The sequence below is a fragment of the Heteronotia binoei genome, chromosome 10 (assembly GCF_032191835.1).
Source record: "Heteronotia binoei isolate CCM8104 ecotype False Entrance Well chromosome 10, APGP_CSIRO_Hbin_v1, whole genome shotgun sequence".
Lineage (NCBI taxonomy): Eukaryota > Metazoa > Chordata > Lepidosauria > Squamata > Gekkonidae > Heteronotia > Heteronotia binoei.
Window position 1 is genome coordinate 54,002,475 of NC_083232.1, and position 26,499 is coordinate 54,028,973.

The window sequence follows — 26,499 nt, forward strand, 5'->3', positions numbered from 1 at the left end:
ATACATCTGGGTGTCATCAGCATACTGATGTTAAATAACACTGGAGAGAAGAGTGCCCCCCAGACGCACCCCGCATGTTAAGGGGTACCTAGAGGATGCACCCTCTCCCAGTGCCACTCTCTGTTCCCAACCATGCAGAAATTAGGCAAGTCATTCAAGGACCACCCCACGAACTCCCACATCTAGGGCTTTTTTTGAGCAGGAACTCACAGGAATGAAGTTCTGGTTGGCTTGGTGTCCAGGGGTGTGGCCTAATATGCAAATGAGCTCCTGCTGGGCTTTTTCTACAAAAAGGCCCTGTCCACATCAGTGAGATGGTGGGTCAAAAGATCAAAGTCAACTGGGTCGAATGCTGCTGTGAAGTCTAACAACAGCAGCAGCGCCGACCTGCCTCAATTCAGCTGACTGTGGAGATCATCCGTCAGGGTGACCAACACTGTCTCCATCCTATGGCCACGGCAAAAGCCAGACTGGAATGGATTCAATGCTGATGTGTCACTCAGGAAACCCTGGAGCTGCTCAGCTACCGCTCTTTCAATTACCTTACCCAGAAAGGTACATTCAAAACTAGGTGGTAATTGGCTGGATCAGAAAGATCCAAAATTAGTTTTTAAAAGAGTGGTACAACCACGGCCTATGCCAGGAAACAATCCCCCCCCCCCCAAAAAACAAGTATATTTAAGACTGGGGGCAGCTGTTCCCCAAACATAATGCTCTGCATCTACTAAAGTATAATGAACAAAGTAGTAGAGTTAATCTGTCAAAACTTAACAGTGTTTATCGACTATGTTTTATAAGCACAACTGTGGAAGAAACTGCCAAAAACTCCTCCTAAATCCAACAGTCCTAATTAATAGCAGTAGGAAGTAAACCAAGCAACTGTATATTTTCCTCATATGCAATTCAACATATGTTCCTGATAAAATTGTGAGACAATCAGGTTACTCATATTCTCCATTTGTATTATTTCTATGACATTTTCGCTTATGTTTACTGATATGCTTTTATATGGCTGGCAGTCAACTGAATTTAAAACCAATTATTATTATTGTTGTAGGCTATCATAAGAGTTTTAAGGCTAAATGGTATACGGTAAATAAAAATAAATGTAGATTTTACTATCCAGATTTCTTAACATTAGGAATCTTAAACTGCTTTATTAAGAAATAAAACATTAAGAAATTGTGATTGATTTCAAAACAACTTTATAGCCCACCTATTTTTATTAGAATTATATTGACATGTACAACCAATTTGGCATGCTTACTTGTACAGTAAACTGTACTGTAAAAGTGACATGGAATAATTTTTGTCAGAATTAGTTCCAGGTTAAGACTAGGGATGTGCACAAACTGAATTACAAATCGAATGTCATGATGAACCATGCTGGTTTGTTGGATCATGAACTGTGATTTCGACAATCACTTTGTCTGCGAAACACCCATGAACCTGACTAGTTTTTGGTTCATTCGGTTCAGGTTTGAGGACCAGACATGCTAGTGCCCAAGGCAACAGTGGGCTGCATTGCCATGGTTGCAGAACTCGCCAGTGAACTCAGAACTGATTTCACTTAATGAGAACTGTGGGGTGGAGAGATGGGGGTGGGGTTGATGCAGGAGAAGGAAGCTGTCAATAAGGAAAAAGGGGTATGATGGATCTGATGGTGGTTGTGGGGGGCGGGTCTTGCTGGCTGGCCAACCCTTAGAAATGGTAGAGGAAGGCCAAGAGGCGTGAGCAGTGAGAGAACGGTGTCTCCAACACCCCAGCAAGGTGCTTTTGAATATGCGGGAAGGCAAAAGGGTGTGCTTGCTTTCCACCTTACTCTCATGAAGCTGAATCAACACAACTCCCAATCAATGTTCCCTCTAAGCTGCAGAGTCTTGTGAGCAAAAATTCTACTTTGTGAGCTACTGGCATTAAAGTGGTGAGCTACTGCATAAATTAGTGTGCTCTGGGGCCATTTTTCCTGAGCTAAGACAAAAAATGTGTGAGCTGGAAGCTAAAAATCTGTGCGCTAGCTCACGCTAACTCAGCTTAGAGGGAACACTGCTCCCAATCCGTATTCATAAGCATTAGTTGTCCAAATGATAGGCAATGTTGGGTTGAAAAATGCCAAAACCGAGGTATGAATAGGACTGCAGACTCCCACCAGGTATAAACAACCAGAGGAGTCACACGGAAGGAGAACCATGAAAACGAAAGGCTCCGTGTATATTCAGCTTCTATCTACCATCATTCTTAAAGAGACATAATCGAATAAAGCCCAACTATATACAAAATGTCTCACTTTATTTCATTCAATGTCGTATCTCCAAAAAAAAGTGTGGAAATATGTAGACTTGCAGATTTCCACATAAATAACTGCCTCCAACAATTTTCTATATTCAGCAGCAAAAACGAATAGCGCAACAGGATTAACCAGTTTAACTTCCTGTTTTGCTCTAATGCTTTATCCAAGCACCTGCTTGCCCCTATAATAAACAATGTATAATTATAACTCTTATACATGATATGTACAGGAATACACATATATCCACAAGCAACTTTATCTATCCATGTTCAAAAAGAGTAAGCATATTAAATATCATTTATTACAAATATCCCATACTGGTTTAAAATATACTTACATTCAAAAAACAACTTATCAAGTTCATATCGCTTCACTCTCACAATCAAAACAAGTAACGTTTTCCATATCAAGCTCACAAATCACTCCTAAACAGCATCATGTCAGGTGTACTCCATTAGCATATATTCCACATTGTTAAAGTTACAACAAATTTTATTCTGTCCAGAACACAACCGTATTTATCAATATTACAAGAAACATAAGTCCCACTCATTGTTAAGTCCATTAGGCCAGTTTTAATAATGTAACAGATTATCTGACTCAACAGGTTGATGCAGGCAAATTACTTTTACAGAAAGAGACGCATTGGATTTTTTATTTGAAGACCTTAGTCTTCAAATAAAAAATCCAATGCGTCTCTTTCTGTAAAAATAATCTGCCTGCATCAACCTGTTGAGTGTCACTAAGCATTAATCTCTCCTAAACAAAAAATCTTAAAGAGTGAGGTGCATGTCCACACCTTGAATAGTGGTCAATGAGGGGAGATTCCTGCCCCTGAAGAGCCCTAATTCATCGGCAGGGAGCAGACCACAAGGGGGGATTCCCATCCCTGAAGAGCCCCTTGCTGTGTGCCGTTCCCAGCATGATGATGTCACCCGGAAGTGACATCATCACACCAGGGACATCTCACCAGGGACACTGTAGGACTCATGATAAAACTCTATGGTGCCATAGAGTTTTATCACAAGTCCTAGAGCAGGGGTGGCCAACGGAAGCTCTCCAGATGTTTTTTACCTACAACTCCCATCAGCCCCAGCCATTGGCCATTCTGATTGGGGCTGATGGGAGTTGTAGGCAGAAAACATCTGGAGAGCTACCGTTGGCCACCCATCCTAGAGTATCCCCGTTGTGATGACGTCACTTCGTGCCACATGTGCTTCAAGCACGAGAAAACAGTCCCCCATCACCACGGCGGAGAGACTTGGCAACCCTAACTATAAATAATCAAATCTTTTACAGTATTAAAACTAGCTTGAGCCACAGGTGAACATATAAAATTTGCACTTCCATGTAATGACTAACTAAGTGGTTTAATAACAATAATTAGGAATAAACTTGACATACCATTAAATGAAATCCAAAAAAAGAACACAAACCTTTTAAATCAACTGCAGGTGGTGCTTGTAAAATTGCTTCAGTGTGATCTTAATCAGGTTTTAATCCAGCTGAAGGGACATTATGTCCCAAAAGGAAAGTTCTGTCTGCCTAAATTTACGTTTTTCCATGTTAAGCTTCAACCCAGTTGCACTAACACATCTCAACGCAGAGTGAAAATTCAGTTCATGTTCTTCAGGGGTCTTTCTAAATACAATAATATCATCTAAAGAACACTCAACTCCCTTATGACCCTTAAGGATCAAAGACATCACATCATCCTTTGAAAAGCAGCAGGGGCTGAAGCCAACCCATATGGAACACATTTAAATCAAAACAATCTGTCAGGTATAATAAATGCTGTAAGATCTCTACTCTCTTCATGCAATACAGTTTGATGATATGCACTCTGCAAATTAAGAGTTGAAAACATTTTTACACTGAATTCAGAAAACACTTCTATATGTGGCAATGGGTGACTATAAAATAGCCTTATTTGGTTCTCTTACACAAAGATGGTATGCTTCCATCTTTTTTCCTTCTGATGAATCAACCTTTTTGATAATATCCTACTTCAGCAATTTCTTCAGCTCCTCCTATATATCTGTGAGTGTTTTATATGTATATCTGGACTAAGGACTGTAATCAATAAACTAAAACTTTATACAGCATCTTGCAAGATATCCTAAGTGTCCTGCAAAAGGAGCACAATGCAACTATTGCAAGCAGACTGGACATATATATACTACAGATAAGACATTTCCAAAGATTATAATTTCATCTAAAATCTAATAGTTAACTGCTGAACAGTTTCCATGACTGGAGTATCACCATACAGAACCTGGCTTACTAGGTGGGTGATCTTAGGAGGTCTGTCGTTTAGAAGGAATTTTTTCTGACAGGCCCGAGATTTCTCCAATCAGAGGAGTAATAATCTCCCTATGTGCCACCTCAAAGTGTGGGCAGATAAAAAACATGTGTTCTATAGTCTTTTATCTCCCTAAGTGGGCAAGTGCAAAGCCTTTCCACATATAGAATGTTCTTATATTTCCCATCAAGTACAGCATAAGGGAGGGCAGAGCACCTTGCTAAGGTGAAACCCCTTTTACCTCCAAAGATGTTAAATAACCTGCTGGCTCAACTATATTTTTAATACTTGCCCTCATAATAGTTTGAAAGCTGGCAATATCATTTTGACATCTGATATTCTTCTTTGCTTCACTAGTTTTTTTGCGTGATCTATTCCACATGAAAGAAACACCTGAGGGGAAAGACCAATCCTAAAATGGTAGCTTTGAACCACTTTGCGCCAGTTTGATTGAAAATTATCAATGTAAACCAGAGGGAGTAGTCCTTGTGAGTTAAGATGTCCTTTTAACCATGTATAAATAGACAACTCAACTTTTAAGCATCCTGTCTCTAATCTTACCCTAGCATTTGACACACATTTGGGGACCTGTAGGATACTTCTTTAAAATTTAGATTGAACTCTTTCTTGGGGATTGAAATGTGAACTGGGTGGCTCCAGAAGATGCTGTATAGAACTACAGGGAAAACACATTTTTGTTGGTCTACTTCACTGACTCCATAACTTTTCAGTATGTTCCTTTAGTTCCTTTGTAGCATCTTGAGTCTGTACCTTTCTGCAACAAATTCACATTCTGTACTCTCTATCTCCAGTGCTCAAACTTAGTTTTATTCAAAGCTGCCTTGGTTTAAATTGCTATTACTACAGCTTTCTCCAAAAAGAAATATTGCAAGCAAAGGGAGTCCTGGTTCTAAACGCAACCATTCTGTTATGCAAGGCATATTTGTCTTTTCAATCAGCTGGTCTCTAATAATCTCATCAACACTACAAACTCACAGGGGCCAATTAAGTCTTGCAAAACAACAAAGCTTACATTCTTAATAAAATTTTGTTGATCTTAAAGGTGCTACTGGACTCCTACTTTGTTCTGTTGCTTCAGACCAATACGGCTGCCCATCTGGATCTATCCCCTGGCTTCTGTTCAAGCTGACAAAATTTATGATGATCAGCTACCACATCAAGTCTGGGCACAAAAAGATTCTTCGATACAATCAGAGCAGTCTCATATTAACCATCAGCAAAATTCACTGCCCTCCTACTCCCAAGGACTGAATAATCAGCACAAAGTTTTCTCTCTTCAGAAACATTTGAGCCACTAATTGCAAGCAGATAATTATAAAAAATATTAATCCATTAAGGCAAAGCAATTGGAGGCTCACCTGAACTTTGCAAAAAAAAAAAAAAAGGCCAGTGGATTCAAAGGCACAAAAGCCATCTCATCTCATTGCCAATTTGTTATGTCTGTTCAATTATACTTCCAAGTCAAAATCCAAAGTCTGTTTATTAAGGTCTCAGCCAAATAGCAGTTAAAACACATTTGTATAGCTGCATTCACTCCCATTTCCTACATTGGACATATACACCTATTCCCATAACAACAGTTCTCTTAAAGAAACATACACATACCTACACCACAGTTTTTCCTCATCCCTCATTAACCTCACAAGAACCCTGAGAAGTAGGTAGAGTTGAGAATGCACAACTGGCCTAAAGTCACCTGAGAGCTTCATAGTTGCATGAGAACCTGAACCAAAGAATTCTTGATCAAACTCAAATATTCCAACCACTACACTACACTGACTCTCAATATAGTGCTATCTACCAATGGTATGAAAAAATTAAACCAAACCAGGGTAAGACTTTACAATATTCTGGGTAGAAATACAGCAAAAGAGTAAAGTATATTTTCACTGTGTAAGAGTGTTTTCAACTTATACCTTTATTATCTTTCAGTGAAACTTTTAAGTTCATAATTGAAAAGTGAAAGATTCTTTAATGCTGATGTATGTGGAGGAATATGGAAACAGTCTCCCTTCTTTAATTTTCTCTTTCAATAACACTTACCTTCTTCAGTTTCATTCACAGTTCCTCTATTCTGGAGCCAGTTCTCCTTGAGACTGAACTGATGGAAAATGGCTTTATGCTTTGAGCAGTGAAAAAGAGAAACATTGACTAATGAATGCAAAGCAGTAACTGTGAAGTTCAAAATAAATCTGGCCTGAAATTGAGGGGCAGCTGAAAAAGAAAAAAGAAATCTACCCATACTGTGGCAGCTAAACAAACTAGGAGTTGTCTTATTAAACAACAGCAGAATTGCATATTGAAAGGACACTGAGAAGAGCCGCAAATCAGATCTGTGAGAAATTTCAGTACAATCTTATTTTCTGCTTCCTGTGCTTCTTGCTGCAGTATTTCAAAGCTTATTATAGTCTTAAATGGCAATCTAGTGAATTTGTTGATGACAGCAACACTGTCCCATCTGATTTTTAGGGTAACATTTCTCACTATTTCTCTCCATTAGCTAAACAAGAGTGCTCTCTCCCTGACTCTGCATGGGCGTGCATTTCCATCACTTCATAGCATTCCCCCTATTCTGATAAACTACCTGACATTTGCAATCAGCATCTTTGTTCAGATTTGCTTGCCCAAGTCAGCTCAGATTCAAAGCTGTCTCTTTCTAGACAGGCAAGGACATGCTGATTGGCTCATTTAAGATTCTGGCATCTCAGAGCTTACTGGTTAAATGCTAATAATGCCACTTTCACTTTAGTTTAACTCACACAGCCAGAAACAAAGCAACAGTGGCAGAAGCAAATGCTTTTAGTAAAGCTATAGATCTAGTCCATTGTATGCTTTGGATCACTTGCCTTTATTGTTTAGAAGAAACCAAGAAAGTGAAAAATGAGAGTTCACAGCAATAACCAAGGTAAAATTCAAATATTATACATGTCTGCATTACCTTTCTGTGAGGTGAATATTCATCTACAGTGCTGAAACAAAAAGACAATACATTACTTTGTCAAAAATACTATAAGCAACTGATTATTTCCAGTCTTTGACAAAGCAGGTACAAAAGGAGAGGATAATAGTTTTATCTAAATAATAACTGCCATCTAATCCTATATATGTTCATTTAGAAATACATCCCAATGAAATGAACAGGACTTACTCTGAAGTATGCACAGGACTGCAGCTTTTTATGACAGAATTGAGGCCTAATATGACATCACAATTGCCTCAGTTGTAAGTAACTAAGGCAACAGGCATTGTCAACTATCTTCTAGCACTAAGGTTGGCCCATATGACAGGAACGAACTTAAGTTTAAAAAAACCCTTCAGTTTTCCTATATGACAAAAAAAAACCCTCTTTAAAACACTGCCAACCTAAACAAAAAAAAAATGATATGGCTTCCTACTAGTGTGGGGACTGGGGATCTCCCAGACAACAGAGATGTTGCACTTGAGAAAATAGCTGAACTCTGTAACACTGTACTCCCCTAAGGTCCCTCTATTCAAATCGTGCCCTGTCCAGGTTCTACCCCAAATCTACAAGAATGTCTCAACACATAGCTGACAACTGTTATTAATACATACAAGCAGTTCTTTTCAGTAAGCAGCACAACTGTACTAAATAGCAACACAGGAATTTACAATTTACCAAGAATCAATTATATGCTTTTGTGTTCTAGGAGCAAAAAAAATCTTTTAAAAGACAGGAGGAATTAAGCATATTCAGTTTACTTTCTGGTAGGAAAATGCAGTGTGTTGGCAGGCTTAATCCTTTATGATGGATGAAAACAATGGTGTAACTGTAAGTAAAGGAATGTAAGAAAAATACATTGAGCACAGGAGGACAGTTGCAGAATGAGAAAATTTAGGGACAGCTAGCTAAAAGGACACTCAATTGAGCTGTATGTTTTGAAAAATATGAGATATGGGGCAAACCTAGTAGACATCAAGCAAAGTAAGAATTAGTAGTCCTACTGTTTAAATACTCAAAAACTGCCTTCCCTCAAATATAAATTACTTGTTAATACAACAGCTAAAAATCTTCTGTTAGGTGGTAGAAGGCTAAATTAGTGTTTGATGGTATCATAGTTTTCCTCTGTTGACATTCTGTATATTAAACATACCATTTTCAAATCCTTTGTAGTTGCACAAAAGCCAAACTTGATAAACAAATATTAAATGTCTGAAATGACGTATACTTCAGTTGGCATAACTACTTAAAGAAAAACTGTCAACGCTAAACTTATGAAAAGCAATTTTTCTTTTTTAAAAACTTACTGACGACGGTGCATTCCAAGTAATTTCTGAAATTCTTTCAAGTCCTTCTCAAGTACAGGATACTCATATACATCATCTAATACGTTCCTGTATATTGTCTTTTTTTAAGATGAGAGAGAGAGAGAGAATATGAATCAACCAAACTGACTGGAGCTAAAGCATAAGACAGTATACCTCTATCTTTCAGAGAAATCAGTTTTAAACTTGTTAACATAAAACTTCATGAATACTATCAAGCTGAAATTTCACACTGTATAATTTCTGTTGAAATGCAGCCAGTCAGCGATCACTGGTGTCTTCAGAGGCAATCTTTGCACCATTCCTAAGTAATGGTGTTGAAACTGTCAACACTCATTAGGTTGTGTAAAAAATTTCAAATGACATTTCAGAATATTACTTAAAGCCTGCCACAAGGTTGCAAGCATATGTCTCTTCAGCATGGATACACAAAATCCATCTTATTTTCACTACTCATGAGCAAAAAAAATGTAACAGTACTCTACTAGTTCAGAATTCAGATCACTATCCTAAACAGAACTAATCATAAAACAATCACATTTTATTCAATGGGGTTTATTTCCAGGAAAGTAATTTGTGGCATTACAACTTTCGTTAACTATTTTAATACTGTTCTGAAATAGTCAAATATAGTAATCAATTTCACACCTAAGCATCCTTTAAAATAGGTATCAAAACATACAAATTAAACTAGCTGGTCTCTCTTAACAACAAAAATCACAAACCCAGGCCACATAGAGACAATGTAGTCTTTACCTACTTGAGAGACTCCTCAGATATGTACAAAAACTAAGCAAAAGGGGGGGGGAGACCCTTAAAATTTGCTTTATGAGGTCTAAATATGCTCCAGAAAGAATTATTCAAAGCAGGTAAGTGGCAGATAAACAAAAAAACTGGGGGTGGGGATGAGGTAAGAAACAAAGATCAGCATGCTGAATCCCCAAGAGCCAAGAACCAATCCATGGATCAAGCCAACGCATGGTTCATTTTGAACCAGTTCAGCACTTGGTGATTCTTTTGTTCATTTTTGTGGTTCATTTTTCCTGATAGCCTGGCACTGATTCAATCAATTTCTAGGCAACACTAAGGGTGGACTTCTGGGAACCCCAAAAACATGTATAATAGTTGTCCTTAGCTTGATTGGCAGCTTTGGGAGTCAATCACAGAGCTCCCATTCTGCTCTATGGGAGCAGACACCCTGACTCAGCTGCTTTCACTTTGTAGCACAAAGAGAGAAGAGTTGTCATAACAGCTGCTGAGCTTTCCTGGGGGCACATGTTTTTGGGGGGCTATAACACGAACATTCCAAATTCAATGTTTGCTAAAGTTGGAGGGCAGTTGGAGTGAAGTCTGCTGAAGACTCCTAGTGAGTTTTTCATCTCCTGAACCAAATGAACCAATGAACCACGAACCGGTTCAGGTAATCATACAAACTATAACCAAACTCAAACCACCATTTCCCTGGTGTGTGCTCATCCTTACTCACTACAGAAAATGCCCTGTCTCTAGCCACTATTTGCTTCACTTCTGAAAATGGGGACACAGAGAGCAGGGCTCAAAAGGCAGATCTCTTCTGTGGGTTGGATAGTATGGAGGAGATGGTACTTCCCATTCCATAGCCCCAAGACATGTTAGGGCTTTAAAGATAAGAACCAGAACTTTTAATCCTTCTCACCTTTTACTGCTTCCGTTAACCATGCAGGCCTTTTAAAATACTTATTTCTACCTTTCCTAGTCTGCTACATACATTTTATCTGAACTTCTAGGATTGTAGTTTTAAACACTCTCCAAGCTCTGCAAACTTCTTACCTTCTTACCTTTCCTTTCAGTTGCTTCTTTACAATCCCCCTCATTTTAGAGAAGCTAACCCCTTTAAAGTTAAAAGTGGTTCCTGTTGGTCTTTTCAGGCAATTCCCTATTTACATAAATGTTGAACTTAATAACATTATGGTCACTATTCCCAACTGGTGCTATCACATTTATATCTCTCACCAGGTCTTGAGCATTCCTTAAGACCAAGTCCAGGATCACCTCTCCCATGGTAGGTTCTGTGACTATCAGCTCCATGGTGCAGCAACTGAGGGTACCTAGAAACCCAATTTCTTTCTCCTTACATGTACACATATTGACCAAATCAATGTGTGGATAGTTAAAATCACCTATTAACACAGTTATTTCATCTAGCTGCTTTCCTTAGTTCTTTTGCTGTTTTTAAATCATTCTCTAACCTTTGATCTGGTGAGTGATAATGAACTCCCAGAGTTCAGCTTCCTTTTGGGCACACGATTTCTATCCCGAGTGTTTCTGTTAAGTGAATCTATTCCTCTTAGATTCTGTTTTACTGGACTGTATACCTTCTCTAACATACAGAGCCACTCCACATTGGACCATTCCCTCCCTATCCTTTCTGAAATAATTTATATCCAGGAATCACTGTATCTCACTGAATTTCCTCATTCCATCAAGTTTCTAAAATGTTCACAATGTCAACATGTTCTCTCCTCTGACACTAAGTGTCCTAGCTCTCCATTTTACCTCAAACATTTCAAGCATTTGTATATAAACATCTATAATTTCCCAGACATGTTAGGCCTGCCACCTTCTGTCAGGAACAGGTCCCTGACAAGTATAGTTGGGGATGGTACAATTACTCGTTTGATAGTATGACTATCTTTGCCCATTAACAACCCATCATTTTGCAGATGTATTTGTATCCATATGCTGTACTAACCCATATTACAAATGTATTCAAATACTAACATTCATTATTTATTTATTTTATTGGATTTATATCCCGCCCTCCCTGCTGAAGCAGGCTTATTGTATTTCTTAATCATTCAGTGCTTTGTGTGTAGTGGGATGTTCCCAGTTTGCAGGTGGGATGGGAGCATGGGGATACAGCTATAATCTGGTCTCTCCAGGCAACACTGATATGGACCAACTGAACTGGGAACAGCATGTGGAATGTGAAACAACACTGAGGTCTGAAAAAGGACTTTATTATAATTCATTCAAATGTCTTTGGCGGAGCCTGGGGAAAAGCAGAGCCATTACTTCAGGGGGTATACTTATGGGGGGACTGCCCATCTATGTTAGTCTGGTAAGACAAGTCTTGCGACCGCATGCTGATAATGGTTGCTATCTGATCTATTAATAAAGCTTCTTCTACATATACTCATTTCATCCGTGCATTGAGAATCTTAATCTGTACCTGCCTAGCTGGTCCTTCATGTGGAACACTTTCAAGAAGGCCACGAGAGATCCTGGCCTTGAGTCTTCAACCTAGTAGCCTAAATTTTTCCTCCAAGACCATACAACTACATTTCCCCACATTGTTGGTGCCAACATGTACCACAACCAATGTTCCCTCTAAGCGGAATTAGCGTGAGCTAGCTCACAGATTTTTAGTCTCCAGCTCACACATTTTTGTCTTAGCTCAGGAAGGATGACTCCAGAGCACAATAATTTATGCAGTAGCTCACAACTTTAATGCCAGTAGCTCACAAAGAGTCACAAGACTCTGCAGTTTAGAGGGAACATTGACCACAACCACTCCTCCCCAGCACTGTCTACCAGCCCATCACGTGTACTATCTGCTACCTTTGAACCAGGCAGGCAGGTCACTATGTGATCAGTATGCAGATTTGCAAGCCATCTATCTACATGTCTAAGGATTGAATCACCAACTACCTACGTATGTGAAAGGATACCCGCTCACCAACTGTAGAAGGATTCACTTCTGAGGAAACATTCCCCTTTATTCATCACAGTGGCCTTGTTTCCTTCATCCTCATGCTTCCTGACAGTGGCAGAGCTGCCATACTAAGGGTCGGACATATCTAACAAGTCCCTGAGAGTCTTATCTGTGCATGATTGTCTCTGCTTCTCCAGATCAGCCACCTTGGCCTCAAGGAGTGAACTCATTCCCTGAGAACCAGGGCATCATTCCCTGAGAACCTTGTCTAATGTTTTATTTTTTAATATAAGGTACCTGTAAAGAAAAACATCACAGAGCACAGAAATGCAACCAAATTGACATACCTTTAGAAACTGCTTTAAATTCTCATCTTCATGTAACCAGTCTTTGTACAGTGAAGTCCACTGAGATACCAGGTGTAACACTTTACGTTTTCTGCAGGAAATATCTAGAATTTCTTCCTTGCCTTGATGGTTTTTAGCACAATAAGTATAGTATATATTAAGGAACAAAAACACAAGAAGGCATGAAATCTCAAGAAGAAACAGAAAAGACTTATTTGGGTATTCCATCCTCTTCTGGCAGTCCCTATCCTTTCTGATATATTTATTTAGTACTAGTAATAGCAAAGAACAAAAAAGTGACACTCTCTGAACTAAGTAGCTTAAAATCTAAGATTGAACAAACCTGTACAGATACATTTATACCTACTTTTTAAACAAGCCCCAACTACAGTTTATTCCTATATTTGTCCTATCCTCCTTCTAATAAACATATGGCATTGTTCACAATATCCCCTTTTATCTTCAAACAATGCTATGAGATAAGGTCATTTGAGAGTTAGAGACCATGTGCAACACATTGGCCACGAAACAACACTGGTTTGCTAAGACAGGCTCCAAGCCACTGGCTGGAGGGGCCATTTGTGTCTAGGAGGGGGTGGAAGCCAGGACAATTTGAAGCATTTGGACCCAGCAACTGACTGTCAGCCAGTAAGCTCTCAAGCAGTTTCCTGCGTAAGTCCTACTTCAGATGATTAGTGAAGTACTTCATAGTGTTTGTGCTGCATCTTTCAATAACTAGGATTTTTGTCCCCCATGTGAAGAAGTAAACTAGTTGCTATCCCATATTTTTGTGGATTGCATAAAGAAGATATTGCCTTTGCATGGCACATGACACCATTTTTGTCCAAGAATGAAAAAAATGTTATTCCATCCTCTAGAATAAGTCTGCTCTCTCATTTTTACCACTGTTTCCCACAGGGTGCCAGAACATACTGCTGGATTTTATAGCAATAGTTTAATGCCAAGTTACCATTGGTGGTTTATCTGCCACATCCAGTTATAAATCCGAAAACATCTTCCAACATCTTCTATTTTGTCTGTATTTCTTAACTACATAATTTTGGATAATCCAAAAAAAAAGATGGTTACTTCTGTTTCTCTCTCAGAGAGAGAGAAACACCATTAAGGTATGAAGTGCAGCTGAACTAGAAGAGTTCCTGCAAAGTAACGTCTGAGAAAAATGGCAAAGCAGATGGCTCCCAAACTGAATCTGACTATCAACAGAGGCAGATGGAGAGGGAAAAGACAGGAAATGAAAACAGTCAATTCCTCTCTCTTACACTTGCTGAAGGATATTGCCTAAGCAGTGCCTGACACAAGTCATCTGTTGTCATGAAGACTGTGTAAGTGAGAAGAAAGTCATCCAGGAGAGTTTCTGTAAAGAAAGATATAAAAAAAGTTAAATCACTCTTGAGCAGGGCAATCAAAATACTACTACTGGTACCATGAAGTTAACACAAAGGCCAGCTCCAATTCGGGAGGGGGGGAATCTCATCAGAGACTGCTCAGGGCCCTCCTCTGCATCGCCTACAAACCTATTCATGTGCCGCTCCCCCTATTGGCTACCCATTCTTCCCCCACTGTCCTACTGCCTATATGCCCTTTTTCTGACAGATCTGAGTGCTGCATGTGGTAGAAAGTGAAGTTTGTAGGAAGTGGCAGTGGCCTTGTCAGATGCTCTGAGCCTTGGCAGCTGCTCCATCTCAGGGTACACTGAAACCAACCCTGGGTGAGGATTTTTTTTAAAAAAAAATAAACGTTGTTGAGTATAAGATATTATTCAGCATTCTATATCTTAAAGTGAGGACAGTGGCTCCAAGTAAATCTATAAATAAAAAAAAATTAGAATTTCATCCCAGTTTCTGAGCGAGAAACAGAAGTAACCATCTTTTTTTTTTTGATTATCCAAAATTATGTAGTTAAGAAATACAGACAAAATAGAGCACAGCATAATTTGTACTGATTATGTATTTTGAGTCCAGTTTGTTTTTTAAACATGCCACAGCATTTAAAGGCATAAGGGCAGAAAGATGTGCAAGTGTTCTTCCTGTGAGCTTCTAGAACCCAAAACTCATAGTAGATTATAATCTAATTCAGTGACTTGTGCCAGGGATGATGCATGTATGCACACATAAACATCTGGAAGGTACTCAGGCAGTGCACTCTACAGCATTTATGGATGCCAATTTTACAAGCAATTTTACAAGACTAGTTTTGGAGCAAAAAATAATTTTGGGGGAGTTAGATACTAGTTCTAACTCTTTAACATAAAACGTTGCAACTGTAAGTAATCAAGTAAGTTATTAGACACAGAATAAAATTTGATGCTTAGTCAGTGGAGTTAAAAGCAAGCAGAGATTAGACTTCTAAATATTCTACTCATGCCCTAATACTTATTTGAATATAATGCTGGTAGTTTTTCAAGGTGTAGCCACTCTATTTTTCCTTCTGATAGAAAGAACCACAGGAAGCTTTGTAGAATGTCATGTCTTCCACAACACTTCCATACTCTTTAACTTGTTTCCTTATGCAATTTTAATGCACCACAGTAATAAAGAACAGTCCACTGTGTCAGAATATTCACAAATAAGGAATATGTCAGGAAGAAGAAAACGTTAAAGATGGTATTCTAACAATGAATGGTAACGCAGCAACAGAAAAAATACATCTCTAGTAGCTGACAGCCCTAAACTTAAGGATTTATTAATCTTGTATTCAACAATAAATTTATCACTGAAGCATGTACTTTGATATGACCAACACACGAGGTTTTTGTCTTCATAATCAAAATGAAACCAAATGCTTTTACAAGTACTGAAGATTCTAATTTGCAGCATATGAATATGTTAATGTTTTGCTCATTCTATCTCTTCAGATTTTGCCTGCTAAACAGACAAGGCTAGATTGTTTTAATAATTAATTCAGCACATTTTATTCTGACAGCTTCTTCATTTTAACTGACTTCAGAGTGGAGTTTCCTAGTTTAAAGAATTGAAAGGCAATCATGCTTTGTATGGAAACAGCCATATGTTTGAGCCATGGAACTCCATGGGTCCAATTTCCGCATCATTTGCGTATTCCCAGTTTTCACTGAACTCTACATGCATGTGTGAAATTGACTGCATAATAAGACCTCAAGAGGTTTAACTTTCATGATTTCCTAATCACTGTTCTAAAAGGGAAGGGCATGTTCTCCTCCAGTGAGTGAAAGCAACCTTGCTAACTAGGATGCTGATTGCAAATACTCTTTGAGGAATGGACAGAAACCCCCACAGTCTCAGTTGTTAGTTTTTGATGAAGAGAAAACACATTCCAGTTAAAACCAGCTCAGAATCTCTTGATACAACATCTGCTTAGAACTACTGCATGACACTTTTCTTATTATAAGAAGATAATATTGGCAAAGGGAAAAATCTGTACATATTTTATGCATGGCACAAGTATTTTGTTACTGGCTCCCCAATAAGTTTATTATTTATTTCCCTCATTTATATGCCACTTTTTTCCTCAATGGCAACCCAAAGTGGTTTACAGCATTCTCTCACTTTCCATTTTATCATCACAACAGGTAATTTGTGAGGTGGGTTAAGATAAGTGTGTGTGACTGACTCAAGGTCACCCTGCAAGCTTTCATGGCAGAATAGGCATTTGAACATAGATCTCTCATATCCTAGTCTGATACTAGCCTGCTATACCACAGCAGCCCTAACACATGCATGCATATTTCACACCTAACAAATTTATCTCTAGATGGGCATTATGTAGGAAGCTGTTAGTTGTTTAGCCATCCCAGAGCTAAATACTGTAATTCTCAAAAACAAAAAAAAACCCTTTAAAGATAATTAAGATTATAATAAACAGTTTTTTCATCTTCTAAACAAAATGAGAAAGAGCACAATATATTTTCTTTAAGCTAACCCCAAGTGAACACCAATCAAAATGTTAACTATGGATACAGATGATCCCATACATGTTTTTCTCCAGTGTTCCCAATGATACTGAAATGGCTGCTTCCAGTCACGTAGGAAAGATACATGCAACTGCATGAATGCATGCAGATTTTTTTGTTCAGGCCATAGGTATAAAAACTACTATTTTGCATGTGCAAAAATTTAAAGAAAGCAACACTGAAAGTATGATTTTCTAATTTCAGAGGATAACAGACTATAAAATAATTTGCTCAAATTTTTGTTCATGGTAATTGTTGTATTTGCATACATAGCTAATATACTTTTTCAAAATTAAAAACCCCAGCATATAGCTTGTAAATGACAGTATTCGTGCTGACCTCTGCATTTTTAAGGGCACTATGAAAGAAGATTTTCAGAAGACTTGTTTGGAAACTGCTGTTTAATAAATAAATACGCTCCCCCCAATTGCTCCCACGTAACAATTTGCAACTGTAATGGTTCAAATATTCAGTGAACTGGAAAAAAAAGATTTACAGATAATTTCCACAGCAATGATCTGAACAGTCTGCAACCAAAGATGCAAGTATTTCTACAAAACCTAAATAATACACTGTCAGCCATGAAAATTTAGGTAATGCAGACTTGAATCGTACCCTTTCTTTCTACTCACAATGCTCACCATGAAAGCTTGAAGGAAGCGTCCCTTTGAAGAAAAATTGGGATAAGAAAGTGATTGGACAGACAAATGCATACATATCACTGTCTCCTCATAATGTAGGTGAGAATACTCCCTGATTGCAGGATCAAATACTCAGGGCCTTTTGCAGCTAGAAAAAGCCCAGCAGAAACTCATTTGCATATTAGGCCACACCCCCATAAGTGACGTCAACCATTCAGTAGGTTATTTTCTGCATGTTGACATGGAACTGGACAGTGACTTCAGCAGCATTTCATGGATGTGTGTTCTCCCACAGCCCAATGGGAGACCTTGTTTTGCCCCCCCCCCCCACCACAGCCAGAGAGGGAGAGCCACGTGCAGTCCAGTGGGCAATGGCAGACCCAGCTTCTCCTGGGCAGGGGCACTCGTGGGTGTCTCTTGCTCTCTTCGCAAGCCTGTTGGAGTTTGGAGGTGGCAGAAAGGATGGAGCATGCAGTATGGGAGTGTGTGGCTTCCTAGTGCCTTCCCTCTGCCAGAGACCTTTTTTGGAGTGGGAGCCTTGGCCAAACCAGCTGGAACTGCTCAAAAAAGCCCTGCTGTGTACTTTTAAGAGCCCTTGTCTACAGCTTCTTCCTAATACACAAAAAGCACAATTTATAAACTCAGTGCAGTAATGCTGTAAATAAAATATAACTGCAGAAAATAAATAACAGCTAATTGCACCATTTCAGCAATATCGGGCAATCATAACATTAGGTGACTGTAGCTCACCAAATGGCTTCTCAATTGGTTTAAATTACTTGAGAAATAATTTTCAAAGTACTTGATAGCTTAGGTTGCTATTACAGGACATTGGTTAGAAACTAAATCATATGCTGTAGAAAAGTTTTCCTTCACTGAAGTGTCATCGTTAACTAATATATTTAATACCCATGGAAACTTAACAAATTATAATTATGCAGACAGTGTATATCAAGATAAATATGCAAAAAATATATATTTACAATTATAAGAACTCAACTTTTCCCCAAAGGAGTAATAAATTTACTTATTTTGCAAGCCAGCTACTAGAATGCTATACCGAAAACTATTTGAATACGTAATTGTGAGGACATTTTCTCATGCTATGTACTTCAAGATTGAAGGGATTGTTTTCCTTCCTAGAGTTCACTTTCCCAGAAGAGTTTTAGGGTGGCATTTAAAATGACACAACTGGACCTCATATCTTCCATCATGGGGAAGATGCATGACTTCCAATAGAACATGGTAAAACTATTTAATAAGGAAATATGGAGTTCCTGGTGCTTAAAGTCCTGGTGAGCAAGTCAAAGACTTGAGCGCTTCTTCATCCACATGGAAACTTTTAAAGGGTAGCAAGCATGGTGGGGAATGAAACACAGGAGTGGAGTTTAATTTACAAGGCTAGAGGCTGGGGGGGGGGGCAGGGGGGGCAGAAGTGAGACCTGACAAAGTGAAGTAGTTCTGCTGATGCTCCCTGAAAATCCAGAAAAGGTTTCTTGCTGGTCCAGAGGATGCAGAGGCAGCTTTGGGCAACCTCTGCTGGTGCAGATTTTAGCCCCAAATCCTTGGATTATGAAACTGCCTAATTCACCAGCAGAGGCATCAGTGTGACTGGCCTGGATGCAGGCAAGCAGCAGCAGCGAGGCCAGGATGCACAACAATCCCTGCCTCCCGCCAGCCCAGCCCCTCTCCATGCACTGTAATCAGTCGTGGCTAGGGCTGGGCTGCAAGAGCTGCTGCTTCCGGGCCAAGCAGGAGGAGGGCACCTTGCTGCACCCACCACTGCAGCCCCACTGCCGCCAGGCCCCATCTGGGGAGCCATGCCTCCGTGAGTCACATGGAGGCATCCAATTTGGCATCCCCTCCAAGACCACTGCCCTAGGCGACCATCTAAAGGTTGCCTAGCAGATGCGCTGGCCCTGCTGGGTGGGGAACTCTTGCTGGGAGGCGGACTGGCTGATAGAAGTGGGAAGGTAAGGAAAGAGAAAGGAAAGGCAATGGTGAAAACCCTTCATTTGCCTTGCCAGCAGCCGAATGGGCCCCAGCTGCCATGCAAGCGCCAGGAGAGCAGACCATCCCAACGGCAGCTGGTGGGGGTTGGCTGCAGCAGTCTTGGAGAGAGAAGCGACCTGGACACCAGGCTTGCTTGCAAGCAGGAATGCAGCCGGGTGGACTCTGCCATTGGGACCCCACCAAGCAACCGCCTCGGGAGGCTCTCCCTCTCCTCAGTTTTCCTGCAGTCGTTTCTGTCCCTTTGGAAATGCTACAAACCTGCTTTGGGTCATCTCAGAGCTGGAGAAGTACCATTCAGATGTTTCTGGTGGTATCTCATGGCATAGTGGAACTTCAAGGAACTTCTCTTGCTGACTCTTTTATTCTCTGCCTCAGCCACACACAATGCACAAGGGAGGGCCAGTGTACGTGTGTGAAAAGTGAGTCATTGGCAACACGTATTGCCATATATATATGACTTTATACACTTGTAATATTTTTAATACACACCTATAATTTATATCATTAATCTTATTTAAAGAGACAGAAACTAAAACATAAGTTCAATAGGCTGCAATCCTGATATGAAAGAAGTTACAGCAAGAAGGTTTTTCTGGGTGAGATGAAAGAGAGGTAAGGAATGAACGGTGACAAAATATGACTTCTAGGCAGGGCCGAATCTACATATTTTTGACAGGGGTGCAAAGGTAAAAAATTGCGGCCCTTATATTTTTCCTTCATTTATATGAGGCAGTTTCATGTCTGTGTTCATGTGAAGCATTGATTATAGTTGGCTGCCAGGCGGGGCCAGCCTTGATGAAGCACCCAATTTGGAGCCCCCTCCCAAGTGGTGCTGGGGGCAAGCCACCCCCTCTGCCCCACCCCCCCGCGATCCAGCCCTGCTTCTAGGGGAAGGAAGAGAACAAGTGGGAAAATATTATTTGCTTCTCTCTCTACAGGCAGCCCAAAATAACTTCTTAGCATACTGATAAACACAGTATGCACATTGGAAAAACCCATTTAAATCACTAGTATTTTCAAAACCCTTATTACTAAAAGCATTTCAAAACATCAGTTACAAGCAGTTAATGGTAGAATTAAATGATTCTCAAAGTAGCAGTATTAAAATGAACCACCAATATTATAAGTAGAAACTGGAAGAGAAAACAGGGGCTTCGGAGACATTCCTGGATCAAAGAGGCCTACTGATATCCCAGTTAATAGCTAAAAACTGACTACTGAGAAATTTAGGCCCAAAATAAAATGCCCGGATTTAATATTCTGAGGTTCATCCCTTACACTGGAGCACCAGGGAATGCAAAGTCAGACTGGCTGCAATCTCCGGCCCCAAATAAACATTCCTAGGGTGCGTTCACACGTGCCTTTAGCTCCGTCTTACCCATGGTTCCTGTTCAGATTTAATTAGCACATCCAGACAACCACATCTGTTCCTCGAATGCAACTCATCAGCATCCCGACTTGCCCCAGTTTGATGTCAGCATTATTAGACACCAGAGAAAGTCCAGTCCTTTTCTGCAGAAACAGCACACATTTGGGTTATTCCTGTTTGGACAGCTCATGCGGGATACTGCCCTTTGGGATGTTTGGCATCTGCCTTCCACCCCTCCCACCTTTTTTTAAAAAAAGCCCCAAGAGACATGTGCACAACCAGATCATCAAGAATCTGAGGTGAAACTTCTGCTTCTCTAATCAACACAAAATCCACATGAGTGGAAGAACAGAAAAAAAAATTCAATGTGGAGGATTTACAGATATCATTGTTACAGCCCATTTTCAGAAAAGCAGTTCCTGGCAGTCCCTAGTTTGAATCGGCAACATTCATTACTGGAACTCCCCACCCCCCTTTGAAGCAATGTTTGATTCCCCACCTCCCAATGTTTGAGTGAATGTTTAATGAAAACACCATGGGAGGAATCATCGTATGATTGCTCAGCAACTGAATGAGAGTGAGACGACTTTGAATCTGCTTGATCGGTTGTGCGCATGCTCCAAGAAAAGAGTGTGATAGCATTCAATATGTCTAATCATTCAACAACAGGATGATTTCGGGACGAGTCACATTCTTAGATGCTCGTCGAATCCATATTCAGCGGTTCAAATTGGAGACCCACATGCCCACTTTTAATGTGACATGTGACCACACCCCATAAGAACATAAGAGAAGCCATGTTCGATCAGGCCAATGGCCCATCCAGTCCAACACTCTGTGTCACACAGTGGCCAAAAAAAAGCCCAAGTGCCATCAGGAGGTTCACAAATGGGACTAGAAGCCCTTCCACTTTGCGCCTCCCCAAGCGCCAAGAATACAGAGCATCACTGCCCCAGACAGTTCCAATAACATGCTGTGGCTAATAGCCACTGATGGACTTCTGCTCCATATTTTTATCCAAACCCCTCTTGAAGCTGGCTATGCCCCTAGTGAGGAAAGTTTCTACAGAAGCATTCTGTTTCACACTCAGGGCAGATTACCACAATTGGGTTAAGATGAAATAGATTACCAATCAGTATCTTGTCTAACTTGTTAAAATCCTCTGGATCTACATGCCCTGAAGCTGTTCATATATAAACACATAAAGCTGTTTTAATGCTATGATACAAAATGATCCTTTTATATTGGAACTGGGGATGTGAGGGCGATCTGGCTGCGATATCTGTCAGCTCATTGATCGCCAGGGTTGAGTCAGATAATATATTGGAACTGGACATGGTAGACACAGAAGGAAACAACTTTACATTAATAGGCTATACCAGGGGTGTCAAACATGCACTTCAGAGGCTAAATCGGGCCCCCGGAGGGCTCCTATCCGGCGCCCAAGCAACTGGCTGTCATCTGCTTCCTTCTTCCTCTCTCTTGCTTCCTTTTGCATCATAGCTTGCTTTGCAAGGCTTGCTCAATTGCACAGGAGCTAAAAAAACAAAACCTTTATTTTCTTCATTGGCTGAGGCTCCTCCCTTGGGGAAGACTGCAGATTTACACCCCACCCTTCTCTCTGAATCAGAGGCTCAGAGAAGCTTACAATCTTCTATATCTTCTCCCCCCACAACAGACATCCTGTGAGGTGGGTGGGACTGAGAAGGCTCTCAGCAGCTGCCCTTTCAAGGACAACTTCTGCGCTAGCTAAGGCTAACCCATGGCTATTCCAGCAGCTGCAAGTGAAAGACTGGGGAATCAAACCTGGTTCTTCCAGATAAGAGTCCGCACAATTAACCACTACACCAAACTGGCTCTGCCAGCTTGCTTTGCCAGGCTTTCTCAATCACACAGCAGAGCTACTGAGCCAAACCTCTCTTCCTTCTATTGACTGTGGCTCCCCCTCCCCAAGTCCCTGGGGAAGGAAGGAAAGAGCCAGAGCTTCCTTTGCCCAGTTCCCTAGACCCCATGAGAGAAATATTTATTTATTTAATAGGCTTATACAAAGAAAGCACCTTTAAGACCAATGAGTGCTAAGCACGTTTTAAGTTTTTTTTTAAAAAAAAATTGTCTGTCTGTGTTCATAGAATTATAGAGTTGGAATGCACCTCCAGGTCATCTAGTCAAACCCCCTGCACAATGCAGGAAACTCACAAATACCTGCCCCTAAATTCACAGGGTCCTCATTGCTGTCAGATGCTGTGTTCTTTATAAAACTTATATTTCTGCTACCTAATCTGAAATAGGTACACACATGGACCAGCCCAACAAGGTCTTATTTATGTCAGATCCAGCCCTCATAACAAATGAGCTCGACACCCCTGGGCTATACTATAATGCTATACTATATAATAGGCAAGGTAGAAATCATTAGTCTCTCCCACCTAGTTTCTGGCAGTAGAGGGAGTTATTAGATTACAGGACTGAAAGCTTACTGACCTGGTGACATCCATTCACATGCACACACTGAAAGCATGTTTAAGTTACAAAAAATGAATATTTTCCCCTAATACATTTCTTAAGTGAAAACAAAAAAGCTAAAATAGCAAACAATCCATGTTGAACATTATAGTTCAAGTAGAAAAGTATGTGTAAACTATTTGAAACATACATATGAACATTTTGCTAGCAGATCTTTCACAAAGCACAACAAGATTAATTACAAATTGAGCATTGTAAAGAATTCATTCAGCTATATGAAGTTGCAAGAGCAAAATATGGCAGAAACATATATGAGATGATCAGATATGACCATGATTCCTTTACCTCCCAAGCTGCTATCGCTTGCTGCCTCTCTACCCAAGTTTCTGAAGCATGTTTGCAAGGATAAACATTTATCTGGAGCTTTGCACAGGGAACAGCAGTGGGACAAGGGGGATCTGCAGCAGAAGGTCCTCAATTCAATTGTGCCTTTGGTCAGATATTTTTAACTTCTACCTCCTTGGTCAAGCACCTGAAACAAATATTTTTGGATGGAACTGCATGGTTGCAGAATAAACCACAGTCAATCAGTATCACTAGGAAAAACCTGTTCTAGAGAGCTGTTGACTATCTGAGTAAAAAAGGTAAAGGTGCAAGCACCTCCCTGTGCAAGCACCAAGTCGTTACCTACCCATAGGGTGATGCAACATCACAACATTTCCTTGACAGACTTTTTATGGGGTGGTTTGCCATTGCCTTCCCCAATCTACACTTTACCACCAAGCAAGCTGGGTACTCATTTTACCCACCTCAGAAGGATGGAGGGCTGAGACAACCTTGAGCTGGCTACCTGAACCCAGCTGAGTTCCACCAGGATTGAACCCAAGTCATGAGCAGAGCTTGGACTGCAGTACAGTAGCTTACCTGTCTGAGTAGGAAGTACTGAATTAGACGGACAGGCCAATGTTCTGAATATAAGACAGTTTCATAGAAGTATGTCATTATCTGCATGAGTAGCATGATGGTAAGCTCAAGATGGAGCAGGATGAGCAACAGTAACATACAGCTTATTGCTGCTCTAAAAGGTGTGGTGATGGAGATTTCAATAGTTGTTACAGGATTTAGTTGATATATTTTTGTTCCACCCTACATAATAAGCAGAAAAACTTCTGAAAATAAGCTATGAAAACCTGTCCAATTCCAAAAACATTTATTGGCATAACGCATTAATCTATCACTACCTTACCAAATCCAGGTCAGGTCAGCAGCTGGCCAGGAGCAGAGGAAGAGGAAATACTGACTTGATAATACAGTGATTCTTCATTCAATGTGACAAAAATTCATTGACATAACTCACTAACATTTTACAGATTAAAAAAACAGGGTCTGAGATCTGCCCAAATACCACCTTCCTGTATTCTTCATCGAGCTTAGATTTGCAGATTTCTCACAACAAATTCCTATTGTTCGCTTGGGATCTTTGTTTTCCTACATATTATGACATAACCCAGAGATTAACATCTTTTGAAAGCAATCTTTTCAAATAGATGACAACTATTAATAGCTATCAAAAGACCTATTATCCATGAATTTATTTAATTCCCTTTTAAAGTAATCTAAACTAATGTTTGCCAGCACATCTTTGCAGCAATTAATTTCACGTTAATTATATGCTGGGTGGAACACTGTTTCCTTTGGCTTATCTGTCACCATTTCATGGCTGATTCTAAGTAAATCACATATTCTGACTGTGTGTCTGGTGCAAAAATAAAAACAAGATTTATTTATGTCCTAAGCATATCTTGAGGAATTGTCCTGAGATCACGTTTATTCATGGCATTTTAGGGGTATGTTTCATTGCAATAACTATGTATATATCTCTCAGTTGCACCTTTTATCCTTTATGATGGTGACAGAATTAAAGAGACATGGCATGGAAGCACAGTAGCCAAGTGACAGCTTGCACATAAAAGAAATAGTGATCAGCCTACAGAAGTCTAAGGACCTGCCATCTTCTCTGACTCTTATTTTGAATAATACACAGCATAGCATTTATCACAAGATTTTATTTATGTCTTAACCAAGGTCTTTACCTAGGCTCAGGCCCGCAACCAGAGGAGGAGAACAGCACTACAATGGTATTTCCTGCCATCTACCAATAATGTTAGGAAATGAAAAAAAGAAAGTAATCGCTTCCATGGTTGGGGTCACGGGGCAGACACATACAGCAGCGCTTGCTGCTCTTTCTGCTCCTTCTAACACTGAAAGGTAATGGAAATGCAAAGAAAATTAGTGTGTGAGAATTCCAGCAGCATATAACCACCAGCCTCATCAATGCCAGGCATAACAGTAAACCCTCCCTCCTAGTTATCTTTTTTCTTCTACCTAATTTTAAAGGAGGAAGGATGAGAAAAAAGTGAAAGCAAAAAATTAGTTGAGAAAAGAGAGTCAGAATGAAATAGTAATCCCTGGTGTTCATAGTGATTGTGTAGTCTATGCTCTAATTTCCTTACACTTCCTGGCTCTCTTTTCTGTCAAAAGTGTTAAAGAAAAGAATGTGGGCCAAGAATGGACTCAAGAGTCTGCCAAAGAAAAAAACAGATAAGGAGATTTGGGCATAGAGAAAATTAGAGCGATGCAGAGGAACCAATTGTAGTACTTTGTCCTTATTTTCAGTTCTAATGATGAAGAATCAGAAGCTGAAGTCAAGGTAACTGGCATCTGAACAGAATCCCCACTGTGCCAACTGTACTTTCACAGTAAATGGACTAGCATAAAAAAATGAAAGTTTTTGGAGCATCTCTTGAAAGTTAATAGACTGTTATTGATTTTATGTTGAGTAATGCCATTCATCCATTCCTAGATATTTCTCATTCTTTCTAAGCCTTTTTCATGCTATTGCATTCTTTTTCAGATGTAACCATTTCAATTACAAAAAAGGTAATTTCCACTGTCAAACAACAACTGCTGTGCATCCTTATTTTAAGACCATTTGGGTTGGTGACAGATGATATAAAACTACCATTATTGTGTCATTATATTTGCATCAGTTCCACATTACATAGTTACACAATATAATTTCCATTGCCTATGGAAAGCCACAGGGTGGTCTTAGTGATTCTTGCG

General features: G+C 39.9%; 1 protein-coding gene across 1 annotated transcript in view; it reads right to left on the reverse strand.

Annotated features, from left to right (window-relative positions):
* The window catches only part of RAPGEF5 (Rap guanine nucleotide exchange factor 5), a 193,273-nt gene that overhangs the window by 35,366 nt on the left and 131,408 nt on the right, over nucleotides 1-26,499 (reverse strand). The window contains exons 12-16 of the mRNA XM_060248650.1: nucleotides 14,235-14,313; nucleotides 12,939-13,083; nucleotides 8,880-8,977; nucleotides 7,552-7,582; nucleotides 6,657-6,735 (exon numbers count right to left, since the gene is read on the reverse strand). Of these exons, the coding sequence (XP_060104633.1) occupies nucleotides 6,657-6,735; nucleotides 7,552-7,582; nucleotides 8,880-8,977; nucleotides 12,939-13,083; nucleotides 14,235-14,313 (432 nt within the window). The remainder of the gene's footprint in view (nucleotides 1-6,656; nucleotides 6,736-7,551; nucleotides 7,583-8,879; nucleotides 8,978-12,938; nucleotides 13,084-14,234; nucleotides 14,314-26,499) is intronic.